This window comes from Suncus etruscus, chromosome 4 (genome assembly GCF_024139225.1).
Source record: "Suncus etruscus isolate mSunEtr1 chromosome 4, mSunEtr1.pri.cur, whole genome shotgun sequence".
NCBI classification, from domain to species: Eukaryota; Metazoa; Chordata; class Mammalia; order Eulipotyphla; family Soricidae; genus Suncus; species Suncus etruscus.
The window spans coordinates 77,264,926-77,282,768 of record NC_064851.1 but is presented as its reverse complement, the minus strand read 5'-3'; the positions used below and the strand labels follow the sequence as shown (position 1 = coordinate 77,282,768).

Here is a 17,843-nt window from a genome sequence, read left to right as displayed (position 1 = left end):
AACAAGGCAACAAAACTTTGGTGTTCTTGGGAAAGAGACACTGTAAATTTGAGATCTGAGCAAAGAAAAAAAAATAGCCATCCTTTAAACTGACTGTGTTGGCCATTTGATCCAAATTTTGATTTCCTGTTTGATTTGCAGACATTAGTATAGAAAACAGGCTATTTCCCATGCCGAAGGAAAAAGATAAGACACAGGATATTTGAAAATGACTACTACTTGTGGTCATATTTATTACTTTCATTTAAAAGGGATAATGGCTACAAGACAGTACTTGCCTTAGAAAATAATATTTTTAAGTTTCCATTGCTGTACAAAGTGAAACTAGTGAAACTAGTTGACCTCAACTCTTCATTTCTTGCAAAATCACTATGTGGTTTATGGAAGTTTCTAACTATACAGCAAGCCACTAAGCTAGAAATGCTCCTATATCCTTCTTGTGATCTAAAAGAATGTTGAGAAAAGAGTGAGCTACAAGTTCTCTAGTGCAATAGTGCAATAGTCTCTAGTGCAACAAGTAATGAGGTTGACATCCCTTTGTTCAGCCAGTACCCAGAGACTAGAAAAGTATGTTCTTACCTATTGTTTCAAACTTTTCAGGTAACAAGTGAGTCTGCTGAGGATAGGATTTTCCAGAACAACTAAGAATTAACAGTATCTATTTCTTTTTTCTTTTTGTTTTTGGGCCACACCTGGCAGCACTCAGGGATTACTCCTGGCTCTGCAAATCACTCCTGGCAGGCTCTGAAGAACATATGGGATGCCAGGGATCGAATCCAGGTCTGTAGCGTGCAAGGCAAATGCCCTACCGCTGTGCTATCGCTTTGGCCCCAACTTCAACACTATCTACTTCTTAAAGCCAATATCCTTAAATGAATATTCCAGTGCTAGATTTCTTAAGTGAATATGGCTGTGATTTACAGCACTCTCCTACCAGAAACATTTTGAAAGAAGTCTACATACTTGTAGCAATCCAAATAAAAACAATTCTCAAGTAAAACTTTTAATTCGGTTTAAAAAAGATAATCTATATTCAATAACGCCTAACTTGATTTACTCTATCAAACCTTCCTTGTGCCAGACTTTGTGAAACTAGGCAAATAGACACATCAGCCCACACCATAGAGAGAGACACACTGAGGCTCAAAGAGAAAGAAGGTTTGAGAATCAAATGAAATTTAAAGAGCCAGTTTTCAATGGGCCTTCATGCTGAGAGTGGGGCTATTTTTGTCCTTGTTTTTAACAGCGAATTGTTCCTGCCTCTATACACAAGCATTTGTGAAGAGGATAGCAGGGGAACTACAGACACAGCTGTCCAATTTACATTCACAAATGCAGGTGTTGCACAGACACAAAACAAAGGTCAGCTGAATACGGCTCCTAATTAGCTACCTTTTCTACTAAGGTTTTTCTTTCTCAAGTTATGCATGCAATTTGGGTTCAACTCAGAGACCATTTTTAGATCCTAACATGCTATCCACCAAGAAGAGGGCTGTAATTATAAAGCATAATTTATAGCATAGTTAATTTTACATGTGTTTTTAAAAATCTACATTATCTACCTTAGGCAAAATTCTACTCTGCACACACATTATTCATTCTGATCTACTTTCATTATTTAAGTGTGCAGAATTTAACCAGAAAAATCTTTTATGTAGGAAGGGGAAGAATTTTGCCTTCTTTCTAAGATTAAGAAAGACCACAATTTTAATAGGAGAACTAAGACTTTTGGTAAATGATACAAGAGAAGTAGCTATTTGCCATTGTATTCAGTGGGGAACACCCTGGGGCTTATTACAGCCGTTCTTAGAAATGGCAGGATGGAGACTGGTATCTAATACAATCCATTAGGAAACTCAAGCCCTAAATGAAATGACCACAAAATCCTATCAGTTAACAGAAATGCAGCAGCTGTACATGTTTATTGTAATACAATAGGATATTGTTGCAGAGATAACACTCTTAAAATTACAAAAAAAAAAAAAATCCAGCAAGTGATGTGACCAGTTTAGTTCTCTATTTGAAAAATGAGAAGGTGTGGCAGGCAGGTAGTTTTTAAATACATAAATAAGCATGAAGATCACTGACAAGACATTTGACAAGCAGCTAGGATCAAACCCCCACACCCCCAAATCAATGGCTACTCTTCAAGCCATTTGCATTTTCTGCAGGATGTTCAAAGACCTAAAAAAGATCACGGCTCTCCTCTCCTTCTGATTTCACCTATTCTAAGTATTCCATATACTAATTGTTTGTTGTTGTTGTTGTTGTTGTTGTTTGGTGGGGCAGACCCGGTGACGCTCTGGCGTTACTCCTGGCTATGCACTCAAAAATGGCTCCTGGCTCAGGGGACAACATGGAATGCTTGGGGATCAAACCATGTTCCATCCTAGGTCAGCAAGTGCTATTGCTCCAGCTCCCAATGTACTAATTCTTTTTTTTTTTCCTTCGGTTTTTGGGTCACACCTGGCAGCACTCAGGGGTTACTCCTAGCTCAACGCTCAGAAATCACTCCTGGCATGCTCGGGGGACCATATGGGATGCCAGGATTTGAACCAATGACCTTCTGTATGAAAGGCAAACGCCTTACCTCCATGCTATCTCTCCGGCCCCCAATATACTAATTCTTTTTTTTTTTTTTTTGGTTTTTAGGTCACACCCGGCGTTGCTCAGGGGTTACTCCTGGCTGTCTGCTCAGAAATAGCTCCTGGCAGGCACGGGGGACCATATGGGACACCGGGATTCGAACCAATCACCTTTGGTCCTGGATCGGCTGCTTGCAAGGCAAACACCGCTGTGCTATCTCTCCGGGCCCTATACTAATTCTTTTTTTTTTTTTGGTTTTTGGGCCACACCCGTTTGACGGTCAGGGGTTACTCCTGGCTATGTGCTCAGAAATCGCCCCTGGCTTGGGGGGACCATATGGGACGCCGGGGGATCGAACCGCGGTCCGTTCCTTGGTAGCGCTTACAAGGCAGACACCTTATCTCCAGCGCCACCTTCCCGGCCCCCCTATACTAATTCTTAACACAGCTCCCAATTATCCATTTTTCGAAATGGCAAGCTTAGATGTTTAAATTCCATTTGGCCTTAAATGTTACAGTGTGGCAAATACAGATACAAGCACACACATTTATAGTGGTCTAGGCTGTTTTTACAGTCTTTGCCTTTCTTCAAAGGTTTACTAAAGTAAAATTGCTTTGCAAAAGGTTGTCTATGACCAGGATTGCCCTCTATTCATCTTGCTTGATTTTATTCACCATAGGCAATCCATCCAGAGTCAGACCCTAAAGCCTGAAAACCATCAAAATACAAAAGCCCAGGTTCAAAGGCCCTGTCTTCTGGGATGGAATGCAGAGTATCCTGTTGTGGTAAGGCTTTGAGGAGGAGCCTAGGGTTGTGGTCCCTACTGTTTCCCAAACGGGTTTAAATTGGGAGCCCCAGGGTCTAGAAATCACTTTAATTCACTGTCCACCCTTCCCCCCATAAAAACAAACCTTGTCCTCCCATGCACTGCTCTACCCACCCTCAACACAGCTCCAGAGTCCTTCCCAGAGGAAGGGAAGGGATAGAAAATGTCCTAAAAGAATTTTAAAGGAGTTCCTTATTTGTCTCTCTGTTCAGTGAAGATTAAGAGTCTAATTCTTGAAGACTACTACTAAAATTCCACCCTGCTGAATTCAGAAGCCTAATTATTTTGGCATTATGTTTCTTTGGCAGAATAATGTGACCCAAATTTGCAGGAAATAATTTGCTGCAACAGTGCTTCTAGCAATGCAGCAAGCCTGTGACTAGCATTTCAGGATTACAAATGTCAGATTCAAATAGATTGCTTCAAGAAAGGACATATTTTGATCTTGTAATATGGAAATGCTTGGCAAAATTTGGATGATTTTATAAATTAAGGAAGCTTTATAGATTAAAGAAAATAATTGGAGTCGGGGTACAGTGGGTAGGATGTTTGCCTTGCATGTAGCTGACCCAGGTTTGATCTCTGGCATATAGTTTCCCAAACTTGCCTTGAGTGATTTCTGAGTGCAGAGCCAGGAGTAAACCCTGAGTGCCACTGAGTATGGAAAAAAAAAAAGAGAGAAGAGAAAAGGGGAGGGGGAGATGAAGGAAAGAAAGAAGGGAGGGAGAGAGGGAAGGAGGGAGAGAGGAAGGAAGAAGGGAGGGAGAAAGGAAGGGAAGGAGGAAGAAATGGGGGAGAAAGGGTGGGAGGAAGGAAGGAGGAGGAAGGAAGGAGGAAGGGAGGAAGGAAATAATTAAGAACTAATACTGAAATATTTCAGTATTTGGTGGCAAATGCTATAGTTCTTTAAAGTTTAAAAATAGATATGTTTATTTGCATGTAGGGTTGCAAAAACATTATTCAATCCATTTATAATCAATGGAAGTCAATCCTATTCTAAGAGGTATTTTCAAACCTGAGACATCTTAAAAACAAAATGGGACAAAAACTGTCATGGCTGCACATTTGTTCAACCTTCAAGCTTCTTGCAAATGGTTACCTTGAGAGCAAAATTGGTTCTCATTGTCCTTATTTTACCTTTCAATCCACTTCAGCGTTAAGTTATCAAGAGAGAATTAACGTTTCCTTAACTAGTCAGATTTTGGGAAAGCATAAGAACAATGCTCCATTTGGAAACAAGCATTAAGCTGAGTAGTAAACTAAAGCTTTCTGGCCATGCTTCTTTAGCTAATTCCTTGGCGTTTGAGAGAATTATCTCCCAGTCATGCCTCGAGTCCATGCACTCTTATCTCTGGGGACATGCTTGTCACCTAGAATACCAGCTGTGATCACCACCATGAGGACCTCATGATTCGTTCACCCTCTCAGGATTTCAAAGACCAAAATGGGAAAAACCTACTGAATGAATTATACAGTAGAAGGGGACTCCTTGTTCCAAACAGTTCATATGTGACAGAACAAGAACAGAGATAACAAGAAGGAGGAGGTGCACAGAATTTCAGCGGGAAGCTAAGAGGCGCATGCGCACGGGTGTGGTGCGGCCTGCGTGGCCGCCTCTCTCTGCGGTGCTCTTACCTTATTTCTCTTGAAGTAGGCTCGTCGGCAGGCTGCAAAGCACTTCTCGCTGCAGAAGCTTTTCACCTCGCTTCCCATACTCAGGGAATAGCGCTTGATTCCCACTTTCTGGCACCAGGCACACATTATTTGAACATTTGACACATCATCTTCTATAATAAAAGTATAAGAAAAATGTTCATATCAGAAGCAAACATCCCTTCAAACTTAGACACACCGTGAATCTCACAGAGTTACTTGAGGTTTGATTTTAACGTTCATACTGACTTACTTCTTTCTGACCTGGCTCCTAGGAGAGCTAACTCTTGGAGGAAGGCTCCATGCCTGTGTTTGGTTTTGTTTTGGTTGACTCCTAAGTTTCTCTGGAAGACATCATTTAAATACCAGAGCATGACTGCAGACCATGGGGCTCCAAGGGCTTCCTGACCTAGTAAAAACGCTTGTTCTGCCCAGTTAAACCATTCTCGGTACTAATGAAGCCTGTAAAATGACCCATTTCCAAATATACCACTGAAAATCTACAAAATCTGCATTGGGTGGGAAGCCCAAGGCTAATGTGCAAATGTGATGCCTCAAATGAATGTGGGCAATCAAGCACCAGTTTAACTAGGATGTTCCCCCATCCTGTGACATGACATGAGAATTATGAGCTCTTTGCATATACTATTTCCCTCAAAAGGTATAGTTAGTCCAAAAAAGTAAAGGTATGAAACAGATTCCAGCACTGGAAAGACACAGGCCTAGTCTAGCTCATGCAGTCTCCCAATGAGAAACTCTCCTATGAAAGGTGAAGTGTGGAGGTCCTCAGGAAAACTCAGGTATGTTTTCAATTTCCCTTCATGGGATGTTGTTCTTGATCCCTTGGTGGAAGGGTAACAATGGGATATAAAAAAGGGTGACAATGAGACCTGAGGTCAGATGGTGTGGCCCAAATCATTTTCAGTCAAAATGGGGATCTTTCCAGCTCCTGGAGGACACATGACTCAAGTAAGGGGGTACTCAGTATGATTTTAGTGGAGTACAAATATCTTCAATATTTTCAAATATGGTGATTCTTTCATATGTATGAGAACAAAACAAATTTAACTAGCACCACGAGTCTCTACTGTCATGAACTATATTGCTTCAAATTCTGAAAAAGTTTTAAAAGCGAGTTCATTAATTCAAAAACATCAAATAATTGCTATTGCACCTTATAAGAAGCTATGACCCAAATGTGACAGTGATATTCCAATGATGGAGCCTGGGAAACACTAACCACATGGGGTAGGGTAAGAAATAAAAGGAGACTTTTATAAAGAAAACTAAAAAATATTCCTTTTGTTCTTGTTGATGTGGGGGCCTGCCTTCTATAAGTATTGCTATAGATTGAATTTTCTCTGGCTTCCCAATTGACTGCACACATATGTGCTTGTATGTGTGTCTGGTATGCTCCCAAATATAACTATTAGCAAATCTCTTCTTTATGGCTTTTTTAAAGTTTAACTAACCCAGACTCATATTCTAGACATTAATGGTAATCACAAAATCCCCATCAGGTTCTGGCCTAGTGCTATCTGAATTCTGAATATAATTCCCCAATGACTAATTGCTAAGTAAGGCCTGATTTCTGGGTGGTTGACAGAGTCCTGGCTCACAAAGCCTGTCATGCAAGCATTTCATTTCCAGGGAGAAGATTTGGTTTGAGGCAATATGGTCATCAGCCTGCAAAATCAGAAGCAAACTAATTTGCAGAACAGTGATATGGCATGTCTCCCTAAATATCATCACTGAGAACTACACACAGCATTTTGTTTACCTAAATGGAATAATTTTGCCATATTTTAACCACTTTTATTTCACAAGTTATATATTATGATTCATTGTTAATTTTCAAGTCAAACAGTATAAAAATTTTCCCTTTGGTATATTAATCAAGCATTTTTGATAGCATAACTTTCTTTAAATAGAGCTAAAATACGAATTCTAGTGACACTGTTACTGAACTTAATAACTTGTTCTATTCAAAGAAAGCATTTATTTATATTTTATAAGATTCCTACTCTGGCATCTGTCTACACAGAGACATATGACATCTAAAAAGTTAATAAAACTCTATAATTTACTTTAGAGTAAGGCAGTTTTTTAAATTCAGTTAAAAATATGTCATTATTAAACTAACTGGCACAAATCATTTCCATTTTTCCCAATCTATCAACTGCTTTAACATCTTAAATGCCTGAGACCTGAGTGATAGCAAGAGTAGCAAGTAGAAGAGCAAAAGCTTAGTGTGTGCAAGACCCATCATTTGATCCCCAAAATCTCATGCCCCCTCCAACATGGCCAAGTGTGGCTCTGGCTGCACTGCTGGGAGTGGCCCCTATAAAAACCAAAAAGCTTAAGTTCCTGAAATAGAAAATGATAAATCAGAACGCTCACATATGATCCACTGGCAATAAATTTTCTTCTGATGAAATCTGTAAGGAAAAAAAATGTTATGGGGAAGTTTACTGTTCTTACAATTCAAAGAAGAGACTCCACTTCTCAAGGAATCATTTTGGAGCATGCGTTAAGTTCCCTTCATTGTTTCTTCCTCTGTATAGTCAGTCCCCTGAAGGAACAGGAGGGCACAGGCCCAGTCTGCTTGGCCTTGGGCTCAGCTCTACTACCAGACACTTCCTTGGTTTTTTGTTCGTGATGGTTTTTTGTTTGGTTGTTTATTTATTATATTTTATGTGAAAGCAAGGATACTTGCTTACAGACATGACAATTAAAAGGTAAAATTTCAAAGCAGATTATTTTCATAAATCATTTGAAGTACACATGACAATACAGAAGATGAAACAAAATAAGCTGTACTTTTGCTTTGTGTCTGACAGTTGGAAAATGTTTTGCTGGTTTGCATCTGTCTCATTAAATAATTCGGCATCCCTATTTTTTTTTTTTATAAAATTGCATTTCATTAAGGCAACCATTGGAAAACTCTTATCAGATTTCTCCTTCTCTGTCATCAAACTATTATCAGTAGCTAATGCCCTAAGGATGAATTTGATAAGTGGATTATGTTTAAGTAAATATTTTTGATGTCTCAGGTATTCAAAGTTTAAAGTCATTCACTTAAACATTATATTTAAGAAACTAAAAACTGGATTGTTCTATAAGCCTGTGTTCTCCGTTGAACACATATTTCACTTGTCTGTTTTCTTGCTTGCTTATTTCCACTCTGGAGGCACTCATGTTCTCTCTTGAGCATGTATTAACCCCCTTTCTCTACTCTCACTTCTTTCTAAGCAAGGTTTGTTCCATAAAAAACGATCTTTCTGGGGCGAGACCAATAGCACAGTGGGTAGGGCACTTGCTTTGCATGAGCCAATCCAAGTCTGATCCCTAGCATCCCAAATGGTCCCCTGAACCTGCCAGAAGTGAGTCCTGAGTGCAGAGCCACTCCAGAGAAGCCCCTGAGCACTGCCAGGTATGGCCTAAAGACAAACAAACAAAAAATCTTTCTTCACTAAAAAAAAAAAAAAAAAAAAAAAGTAAGAACTGGGATTGTCTAAATGACTTTCATCAACACAGCTCAGATTTCCACCACCAGACATAAGCTGGTGCCACATCTTAAATAGTATAACTATTAAACTATCAATTATTAAATAGTATGATCCCTAAAAAGTGAACTTCAAGTGTTTAAACCAACTAAGAAGATCAATTCATTTCAACAATTACCTACATCTTTTTGTTTTAACCTTATACCCAGGTATGAATTGAGTATGTATTAAACTACAGAAGAGAAGGTCCTAGTTCTTAAATTGTTTATTTCTTAATCTTAATATACTTTGAAGTTGGAATTGAAAGGTTGCGCGGAGCTTGGCACTACATGCCTGATAGTGCTTAGTTACTTCCCAGCTCTGTACTCCGGGGTTGTTCCAGTGGTGCTCTGGATCACGTGATACTAAGGATCAAATGATGGTTGGCTATATGCAAGGCAAGCAAGCACTTTAACCCTATACTAGCTTTCCAGAACTGAAAATGTGATTTTGATTGGTTGGTGTTTTTTGCTTTTTGGGGCCACACCCCACACTGCTCAGAGTTACTCATATCTCTGTGCTAAGTGATCACTTCTTGTGGGACTTGGAGAACCATATGAGATGACTGGGGAATGAGTTAGATGGCCATATACAAGGCAATCAACCTACCAACTGTACTATCACTCCAGTACCAAAATGTTCTATTTTAAAAACAATTTCTTTAGGACTGACAGGACAGATAACTCAATTGACTAAGCACATGCTGTGCATGAAGAAAGCCTGGGTTTCATCCCCAACACCACAGAACTCCTTAAACACCACCAGGAAGCACCTAAGCACCACCATGATTCCCTAAGCACCACCCCAAACCACTGCCAATTGTGGTCCAGCTCCTGGATTTTAGTAACAAATATAGATTACCTGAAGAGTGTCCAAGAAGCTCAATACTCACAAGCCAGACAATGAAATAAAATTTCTTTAAACTGGGGAAAAACTGATTTTCTATATTATATTTAGGCTAAAGGTTTGTATCATACACACTTGAGGTTGTAGTTCACAGGACATAATTTTCCTTTTTGCCACTAGACTATTTTTCATAATGAAAATTCCACAACAAATGCAAAATCTTGGAGCCAGAAAGATAGTCTGTGGGTAAGGTGTTTGCTTTGTACACAGAAGGCCTGGGTTTGATCCCTGTCATCCCATATGGCTCCAGAGCCCCACTAGGATTAATCTCTGAATGTAGAGCCAAGAATAAGCCCTGAATACCACTCAGTGTGAACCTCCCCTCCCAAAAAAAAAAAAGCAAAAAAGAAAAATATTGATAACATTAAATCATATCTTCAAGTGAATAGTTGAAATAACATGATGAAATTTTCATATAATAATATCAGAAAATTATCCGTCAAAATATGCATGTTTCAATTAATCATGAAACTTTGTACCACCTGTTTGAAATTTAATTAAATAAAGTGTTTAGGGCAACTTCTTCCCAATCTAAAATTCAATACTACAGGACATTATTCTATATTACATCACAAAAGGAGATTAATTTTTCTATGAAACAAAAATGGTGTTTATCATGTAAACAAACATAATTAACCTTCCTGCAGAGAGCCCAGAGAAAATCAGGAGGTGCTTAGATGGATCCCCAAAGAATAAAACTATAGATTTACCATCCCTTTTTAATATTTACAGGTATCTAAGACTGGGGGGAAAATCTAAAGTATTTGATGGTTCGATATTTCCCTCTTCTGACCATTCTAGAATGCACACATTTAGGTAATTATTTAGGTAATTATTTATTAGTTATATTTGAGACATGTTGCAAGATAGTCTAAAGTTACCCCATATGGTCCCCCAAGCCTGCTAGGAATAATTCCTGAGCATAAATTCAGAAGCAACTCCTGGGCAATGCTGGATGTAGCCCAAAAGACAAAAAATAATTTATAAAAAATAAGAAAAGGAAACAAACAAATTAAGAGTAAAGTTTTTCTTTAAGGCCATCCTCAAAATAATTCAATTCTGAAATATTTAGGGAACCCAACAATAAAGTCACTACAGAGTCCTCTAGTGCTTCTGTACAGTTCTTTGCATTCTAAAAGTAAGTGTACAAGTAGATCCAGAACACTATATTGGAGCACTGAGACAAAAGAGACATACATAAAAGTCAATATTTAGTACTTAGGAATGTTGAGTTCTTTAAATCTCATCTTAATGGCAACCATCACAGCCCAGGCAGGGACTAACATCCTGTAGTGTAGGTGAGGAAAGGAAGTTACAGAGGTTCAGAAATGTCCTTTAGATCACACAGTCAGCAGGAGCCAATGCCTGGATGTAAACCAGGCAATCTGATTACAGAGCCAAGGCTCATGATCACATTCCATATTTTTCCAGTTGTGTGCACTTACACCTTATCCACACAGATCTCCCTTCACAAAATAACAAGCTGCCACAGACTACATGGTTACTCACTTCGCATATTCTCCACGACATGCTAACAAAGAAAATGAAATCCAAGGATCAAAATGTTTTTGAGGAGACAGCTGAAGTGTTAATCAATAATTGCTGATTGTCTTTAAAAAAAACAACAAGTCTAACAGTGCATGCCTTTATTTCTTCATGACTATGAAACATGGATTTGCTGTAAACATTCTGTCTGAACCTGCACCAGCCAGTGCTACTTAAACATTAGATGATGAGAAAGAACTAGAACACCAGAGTCTACAGATGCAGTCATTTTATCCACGAACAAGCAATAACTGGCCAGTTTTCTTTTGTAAGGAAAGGGGAAAACAGCAGGACATGAATAAGGTGGACTCTCCATGTGGGTGAGATGGAGAACCATTCATATCTGTAATTTCAAATGTAGCAGCAAGATATCCTTAACTGCTAAGATTCAATTTCAAAATTAGAGAGCTATTTTGTTAGCTAAGTATTTATTATATCTTATTAAAATGCAAATTTCCTGACTGTAAGACAGCTCGATACATACTTGCTTTATGCTTCAAAAGTGATGCTTTAAAATGAAGTTTACTTCAAAAGTTGTTTTTTATTTTGGGGGGGGGGTCTGGAGGGCTTTTTTGTTTTTGGTTTTTTGGGGGCCGCATCGGTGACACTCAGGGGTTACTCCTGGCTATGAGCTCAGAAATCACTCCTAACTTGGGGGACCATATGGGACGCTGGGGGTTGAACCCAGGTCCATCCTTGGTCAGCTGCATGCAAAGCAAATGCCCTACCGCTGTGCTATCACTCTGGCCCTGACAAGTTTTGTATTTTCAGAGAGTGGAGCAAAGGACTAAAAACAGAGTTCTGGTGAGAAAAGCTCAAGAGGTTAAGACACAGAAGCCTTGCTTAAAGATTTCACCCCAATCATAAAGCTACAGCAAGCTGAACCCAGTCAAGCAAAGATAGTGGACAGCAGAACAATAAATGAACACTGTCTGATCCATTTAATACAGTTTTAAGAGAGTAACTTTCCTTTTTTTCAGCAAATGTGGTGATACATTTCCTTCTTTGCCAAACTAAGTCACTAATGCTTAAGAGACAGGATGAAAGAGTGAAGAAAAAGCCAGAGGATATGGGTTCAAGTACTAATACAGTTCCTCCTAGTTACCTGACTAAGGCAAGTAGTGCAGGCATGGCTGCTCTCACCCTGCAAAGGCACAAGTGAGGGGAAAGGAGGTATGTGCAGCAGGAGAATACCCTTTTTTATATGGATGGCATCAGAGTCACAGAAAAGGGCGCATTCCAGAAAGGACCCAGAGAACATGTCACTTCTATTGGATGTCACCATAAAGCTATAATCTTTGAACATAAAGAACAATCTGAGGGGCCAGCATGGTGGCACTAGAGGTAAGGTGTCTGCCTTGCCAGTGCTAGCCTAAGATGGACCGCGGTTCAATCCCCGGTGTCCCAATTGGTCCCCCAAACCATGAGCGACTTCTGAGCGCGTAGCATTACCGGGTGTGGCCCAAAAAAAAAAAAAAAAAAAGAACAATCTGAAATTGGCTACATTTTACAAACTCAAACTATTTAAGAATAAAGCTATTAGATTTAATAAAAGCTTTGCTTACAGTAGTTCTTTTAAAAAATTACTTTCTTGAATTAGTAGTTCACAAGGTGTTGCCAAATATATCACTGCCACATATTCTGTAATTAATAGATGGAAATTCTTTATAATTATTATATCAGCTATCCACATATGAGTAGTTCTAAGTTATCTGAGAAGTTTGCTGATTTTAAAAATATCATAGTAATAAGTGAAAATTTCTGCCACCTTGGTAACTGAACTATCAAAAATTGCCAAATGGCAGTCTGATTTAGTAATATTTACTACATTTATTTTTCATTAAAAGGACTGATGCAGTTAAATTATACAGGTATCAGACAACATTGATTCTTTGTGATACAATAATCTTTGTGATAAAATAATCCCTATTGTTCAGAAATATAACCACTTGAAATGATTTAAAGACTTTAAATAGTCGATATCAATATATAATAACTTTTCTACTATGAGTAAAAGGAAGACAAGCATATTATACTGTTACAGGAATTTGTTAGAATTTCACATCAATTTTTTTTTTTTTTTTTTTTTTGCCTTTTGAGCCACACCCGGCGGTGCTCAGGGATTACTCCTGGCTGTCTGCTCAGAAATAGCTCCTGGCAGGCATGGGGGAACATATGGGATGCCAGGATTCGAACCAACCACCTTAGGTCCTGGATGGGCTGCTTGCAAGGCAAACACCGCTGTGCTATCTCTCCGGCCCCTCACATCGATTTTCTAATGGAATCTTCCTAGCAAAGTTGACATGGTGGATTGGGCCATATCATACTGTGCCCAGGACTTACTCCTGACACCCTGTGGGGTTCAGTATAATATGTGATGTTGGGGATCAAATTAGAGCTCGACAACCTGGGCTCAATCCCAGGCACTCTATGAGGTTCCCTGAGCTCCACCAGGAATGATGGCACAAAACAAAACATAAAAATCAGGCTGGCTGTATGCAAAATAAGCACTTTAATTCCTGTATTATTTTTCCATCTCTCACCAACTTTCAATTATACATATGTGTATTTATACATACATTTGATACATATGTGTGACTATATGAAAAAATGTGACTCATAAATAAATTAAACATTTACATGTAGGTTCCTCTAATAGGTAAAAAATGTCAAGAATGTAGTTGAATAGGATATAGGCTGCTCCTAAGAAAACAGACAGAAAAAAGTGTCTTTCATGTGACAGTTATAACATAGAAACAGGTTCAGAGATGTGTTAGATGCCAAAGACCACAGATCTGAGGTGTGTTTTATAGGATTTGGAGAGAAAGCAAGTTCTAGAGAAGGCAAGAATAATAAAAAAAAAATCTTTTTAAAAGGCCAGAATAGAGAGCAGGATCCAAAAAGTAGCAAACAAGCTCAAGAACAGGAAAGCAAACTGACGTCACATTATCACCAAGATAGTATGAAGAAAGCAGCAGATCTGTCAGGGACTGGACAAGCTGTACCTAAACAAGGCACAGTTTGAATCTGATTTGGCTATGCGGCAGGAAGGGTCTAGCATAACTGCAGTTAAGAAGGAGCTCTCAAATGTACTTTAGCCAGACAGGAGAGGATCAGAGATGTGCTGAGAAATGGAGCACCAGAAAAGTGAATTAAATTTCAAAAAGATTTATTTTTTTTTTTTGGTTTTGGGGCCACACCCGGTAACGCTCAGGGGTTACTCCTGGCTATGTGCTCAGAAGTTGCTCCTGGCTTGGGGGACCATATGGGACACTGGGGGATCGAACCGCGGTCCGTCCAAGGCTAGCACAGGCAAGGCAGGCACCTTACCTTTAGCGCCACCGCCCGGCCCCTCAAAAAGATTATTACCTTGTTCCAATATTCATGCCTCAGTAAGCATGAAAGAAAAACCCCATGACTCTTTCAATTTTATGTGGTCAATGTCCAGCAGGTAACATTGTTAAAGAAGAGGGCAAGAAAGAAAATTTTGGCAGCAGAGACCTTTTTTTTTTTTTTTTTTTTTTTTGGTTTTTGGGCCATACCCAGTGAAATCACTCCTACCTTGGGGGACTATATGGGATGCTGGAGGATCAGACCATGGTCTGTCTTAGGTCAGCCGTGTGCAAGGAAAATGCCCTACTGCTGTGCCACTGCTCTGGCCCCATGCAGAAGACATTTCTAGCTCATACAATACTCTGGGTTCAACTCCCAGCACTATTCACTTCCCAGAGTCCTCTTTGCAATTATCTCTTAAGTCACCTTCCAAACAATACAACTTCCATGCAATACTTCAATGGGGGTCATTTTGACATCTGCCATGACAAAGCTGTATGAAAAACAATAGAATAAAGCAACCAACTCCTTCTCTAGGACTCTGTAGTTCAACCAGTACATAATTACAATCTTTAAAGAGGAAGTAGAATTGTTATATTTCCCAAATTTGGCCATGGACATGTCTTTACGGACAATGCAGAAGACTGAACTTCTGAAGAAGTCTCCTAAGATGTGCTGCTCATAGTACTGAAGTAAAAGTATGTTCATCTGGATCATTAGGAAGGTTTCTTCTTTTTTACCATGAATTAGGTCCTTTGTGTCCTGAAGCTCCCTGTTTTCACCAGGCAATGTCTGCAGATATGTGACCAAAACTGAGAATGCTGACCAGCACCCACTACTACTTAATAAGCATAACTGAACACAAACATAATGAATCACAAGTCCTATGGCGTTATCTACATATACCAAATAGAGCTCAATCCTTTTCCTTAAAAGTCATACAGGATGGGGCCGGAGAGATAGCATGGAGGTAAGGCGTTTGTCTTTCATGCAGGAGGTCATCAGTTCGAATCCCGGCGTCCCATATGGTCCCCCGTGCCTGCCAGGAGCAATTTCTGAGCCTGGAGCCAGGAATAACCCCTGAGCACTGCCGGGTGTGACCCAAAAACCACAAAAAAAAAAAAAAAAAAAAAAGTCATACAGGAAAAAAAGTTAATCTGCCAACCTAATTGCCAACAAGACAACTGGAAAGAAATACTACTCTTTAGAGACTGGATAGTTCATGTTCACTGTGTGATTGCCATAGCAATTCCAATTAGGAAGCTCAAGCAAAATCCTCTCCTGATTCCTGAATCTAATCCTCCAACCATGATACCTGGAGACAATTATTCTCACAGCCTTATTCTATACTAAACCTCTCTTTCTCTCCATGACTGCAGTCCACTCCCTAAGTCTCATCATCTAGGTGAAAAGTGGTTAGGAATAAGGGAGCCAGGTAAAAAGGCATGTTGTAGCAATACATCACTGCTTGGAAGGCCCCCAGCCCCATCTTTATGTATCCTTCCCAAAGAAATACAAATGGCTGAATACTAAAACTAAAGGGTCCATTTGCTTTATATAGGACCTCACAGCAAGGAAAGGATTTCTATTACCTACTCTGTATTTAAAGGGCTCATTTCCCCCTCGAAATCTGGCTCTCCCATTAATTAAGCTTAATGGGGCCCACAGTAGTTAAAAAAAAAATCTCCCCAGAGGAGAAATCTTAATTGGAGACAAAGGATTCACTTACTTATTCAACTTTGTGCAGGCATTGTATTAGTCACTAGGACTACAGTGACAAAGATAATTAAGGGCCAAAGGAGTTTCCAAAAGGATGGTTTCTTCCTTGACCCAGGAAAAGGTTGAGATATAGTATTAAAAAAAAGAGGAAAAGCCAGGCCTAAATTCAGGATTTTATCACCAGCAAGTTGTAGATCTGGATGTAGCTGGGAACCACCAGATAGACTACAAGCAGTTTGATATAGGAACATAGCAATAGTATACTGGAAGGGTACTTGTCTTACACATAGATGACTTAAGTTTGTATCCAGCATGTGATATAGTCCTCCAAGCTCTGCCAGGAGTGATCCCTGAGTGCAGAGCCAGGAGTAAGCCCTGAGCATTGTGAGGTATGGCTAAAAAAAAAAGTAGCTAGACAGTGAGATACAATAGGCATATCCCACTTTTCAAAGTTCCAGGTAGTCCTACCAAGAGAAATCATGCTGGGCTTGCTAACCTGGGGGAGATGTATTGACAGACCAGAAACTGGGGTTTGGTTGGTAGAATGTCAAATTAATATCTGGTAAGGATAAAGCCCTCACTGTTTTCTCCTTCCCAGGTCCAGAGCTTCAAACTCAATAAAGTAAGGAAAATGTCCTTCATTTGAACATGATAAAAAGAACTAGGAAACCCTATTAAAACAATGCAACAATTTCTGTCCCCTTCATCTTTCTTGAATTGCCTACCGAAATCTTGTTTGAAAGGCAATAATGCATGACCAAAAGACTATATATATGTATATACATATATGTATGTATATGTATATCATATATATGTATATACATGTGCATACATGTATGTATATACATATGCATAAATGCATATATAGCTGTAGAAACCATGTGTTTATGTCTATGAGGTACTTGGAAAGAATGATATATAATGTATATATATATATATATATATATATATCAATTCCAAGATATACCATTTATGCTGTTACATGTAAGCAGGATCTGGTGTTTTTGTGCCTCTTCTTTCCCTCTCACCTCCCAAAAACTTTACTTGGGAGAAGGGGATATCATACCTTGTGGTGCTCAGGATTACTGCTGGCTCTGTGCTCAGGGACCATTCCTAAAGAGGCTCAACAGACCATGTGAGGTACAGGAGATTGAATCCAGGTCGAAAGTATAAAAAGTAAGTGCCTTCCCTACTGTAGTATCTCTCCAGCTCCCTTTTTCCACCACTGACACCAGTGCTTCTATTTGTGTTCATTAAAAAAAAACATCGAAGAAGGGGGCTAGAGTTATAGCACAGCGGTAGGGCATTTGCCTGCACACAGCCGATTCAGGACAGACAGTGGTTCAAATACCAGCATCCCATATGGTCCCCCGAGCCTGCCAGGAGTGATTTCTGAGTGCAGAGCTAGGACTAAAGCCCTGAGCACCACTGGGTGTGATCCAAAACAAAACAAATCACAAGATCCATTTAAAAGATCCAGAATAAGGATACATTTTTCTTTCCTCTTTTTCATGAACTCCTAACTTAATTTTCTCCTTTTATCTTCTTCTATAGGGACATCATTGTTGTCTCTTGTCCATGTAAAGAAGCTAAAAAAATATTTTGCTTATAGAACTCATTTATAAGTGGCCCATTCCAACCTCTTCCATATCTATGCCACCAAGAATCTTGTCATCTTTTTGTACTCCTTTACATTTGCTTGACTTTGCGGGGGAAATTGAATGTTCATA

The 17,843-nt window shown here is 39.3% G+C and overlaps 1 protein-coding gene across 1 annotated transcript in view; it reads right to left on the bottom strand.

Annotated features, from left to right (window-relative positions):
* Window positions 1–17,843, bottom strand: part of SOBP (sine oculis binding protein homolog) — a 162,942-nt gene that overhangs the window by 107,149 nt on the left and 37,950 nt on the right. Inside the window, exon 4 of the mRNA XM_049771170.1 lies at window positions 5,048–5,199. Coding sequence (XP_049627127.1) covers window positions 5,048–5,199 — 152 coding nt within the window. The remainder of the gene's footprint in view (window positions 1–5,047; window positions 5,200–17,843) is intronic.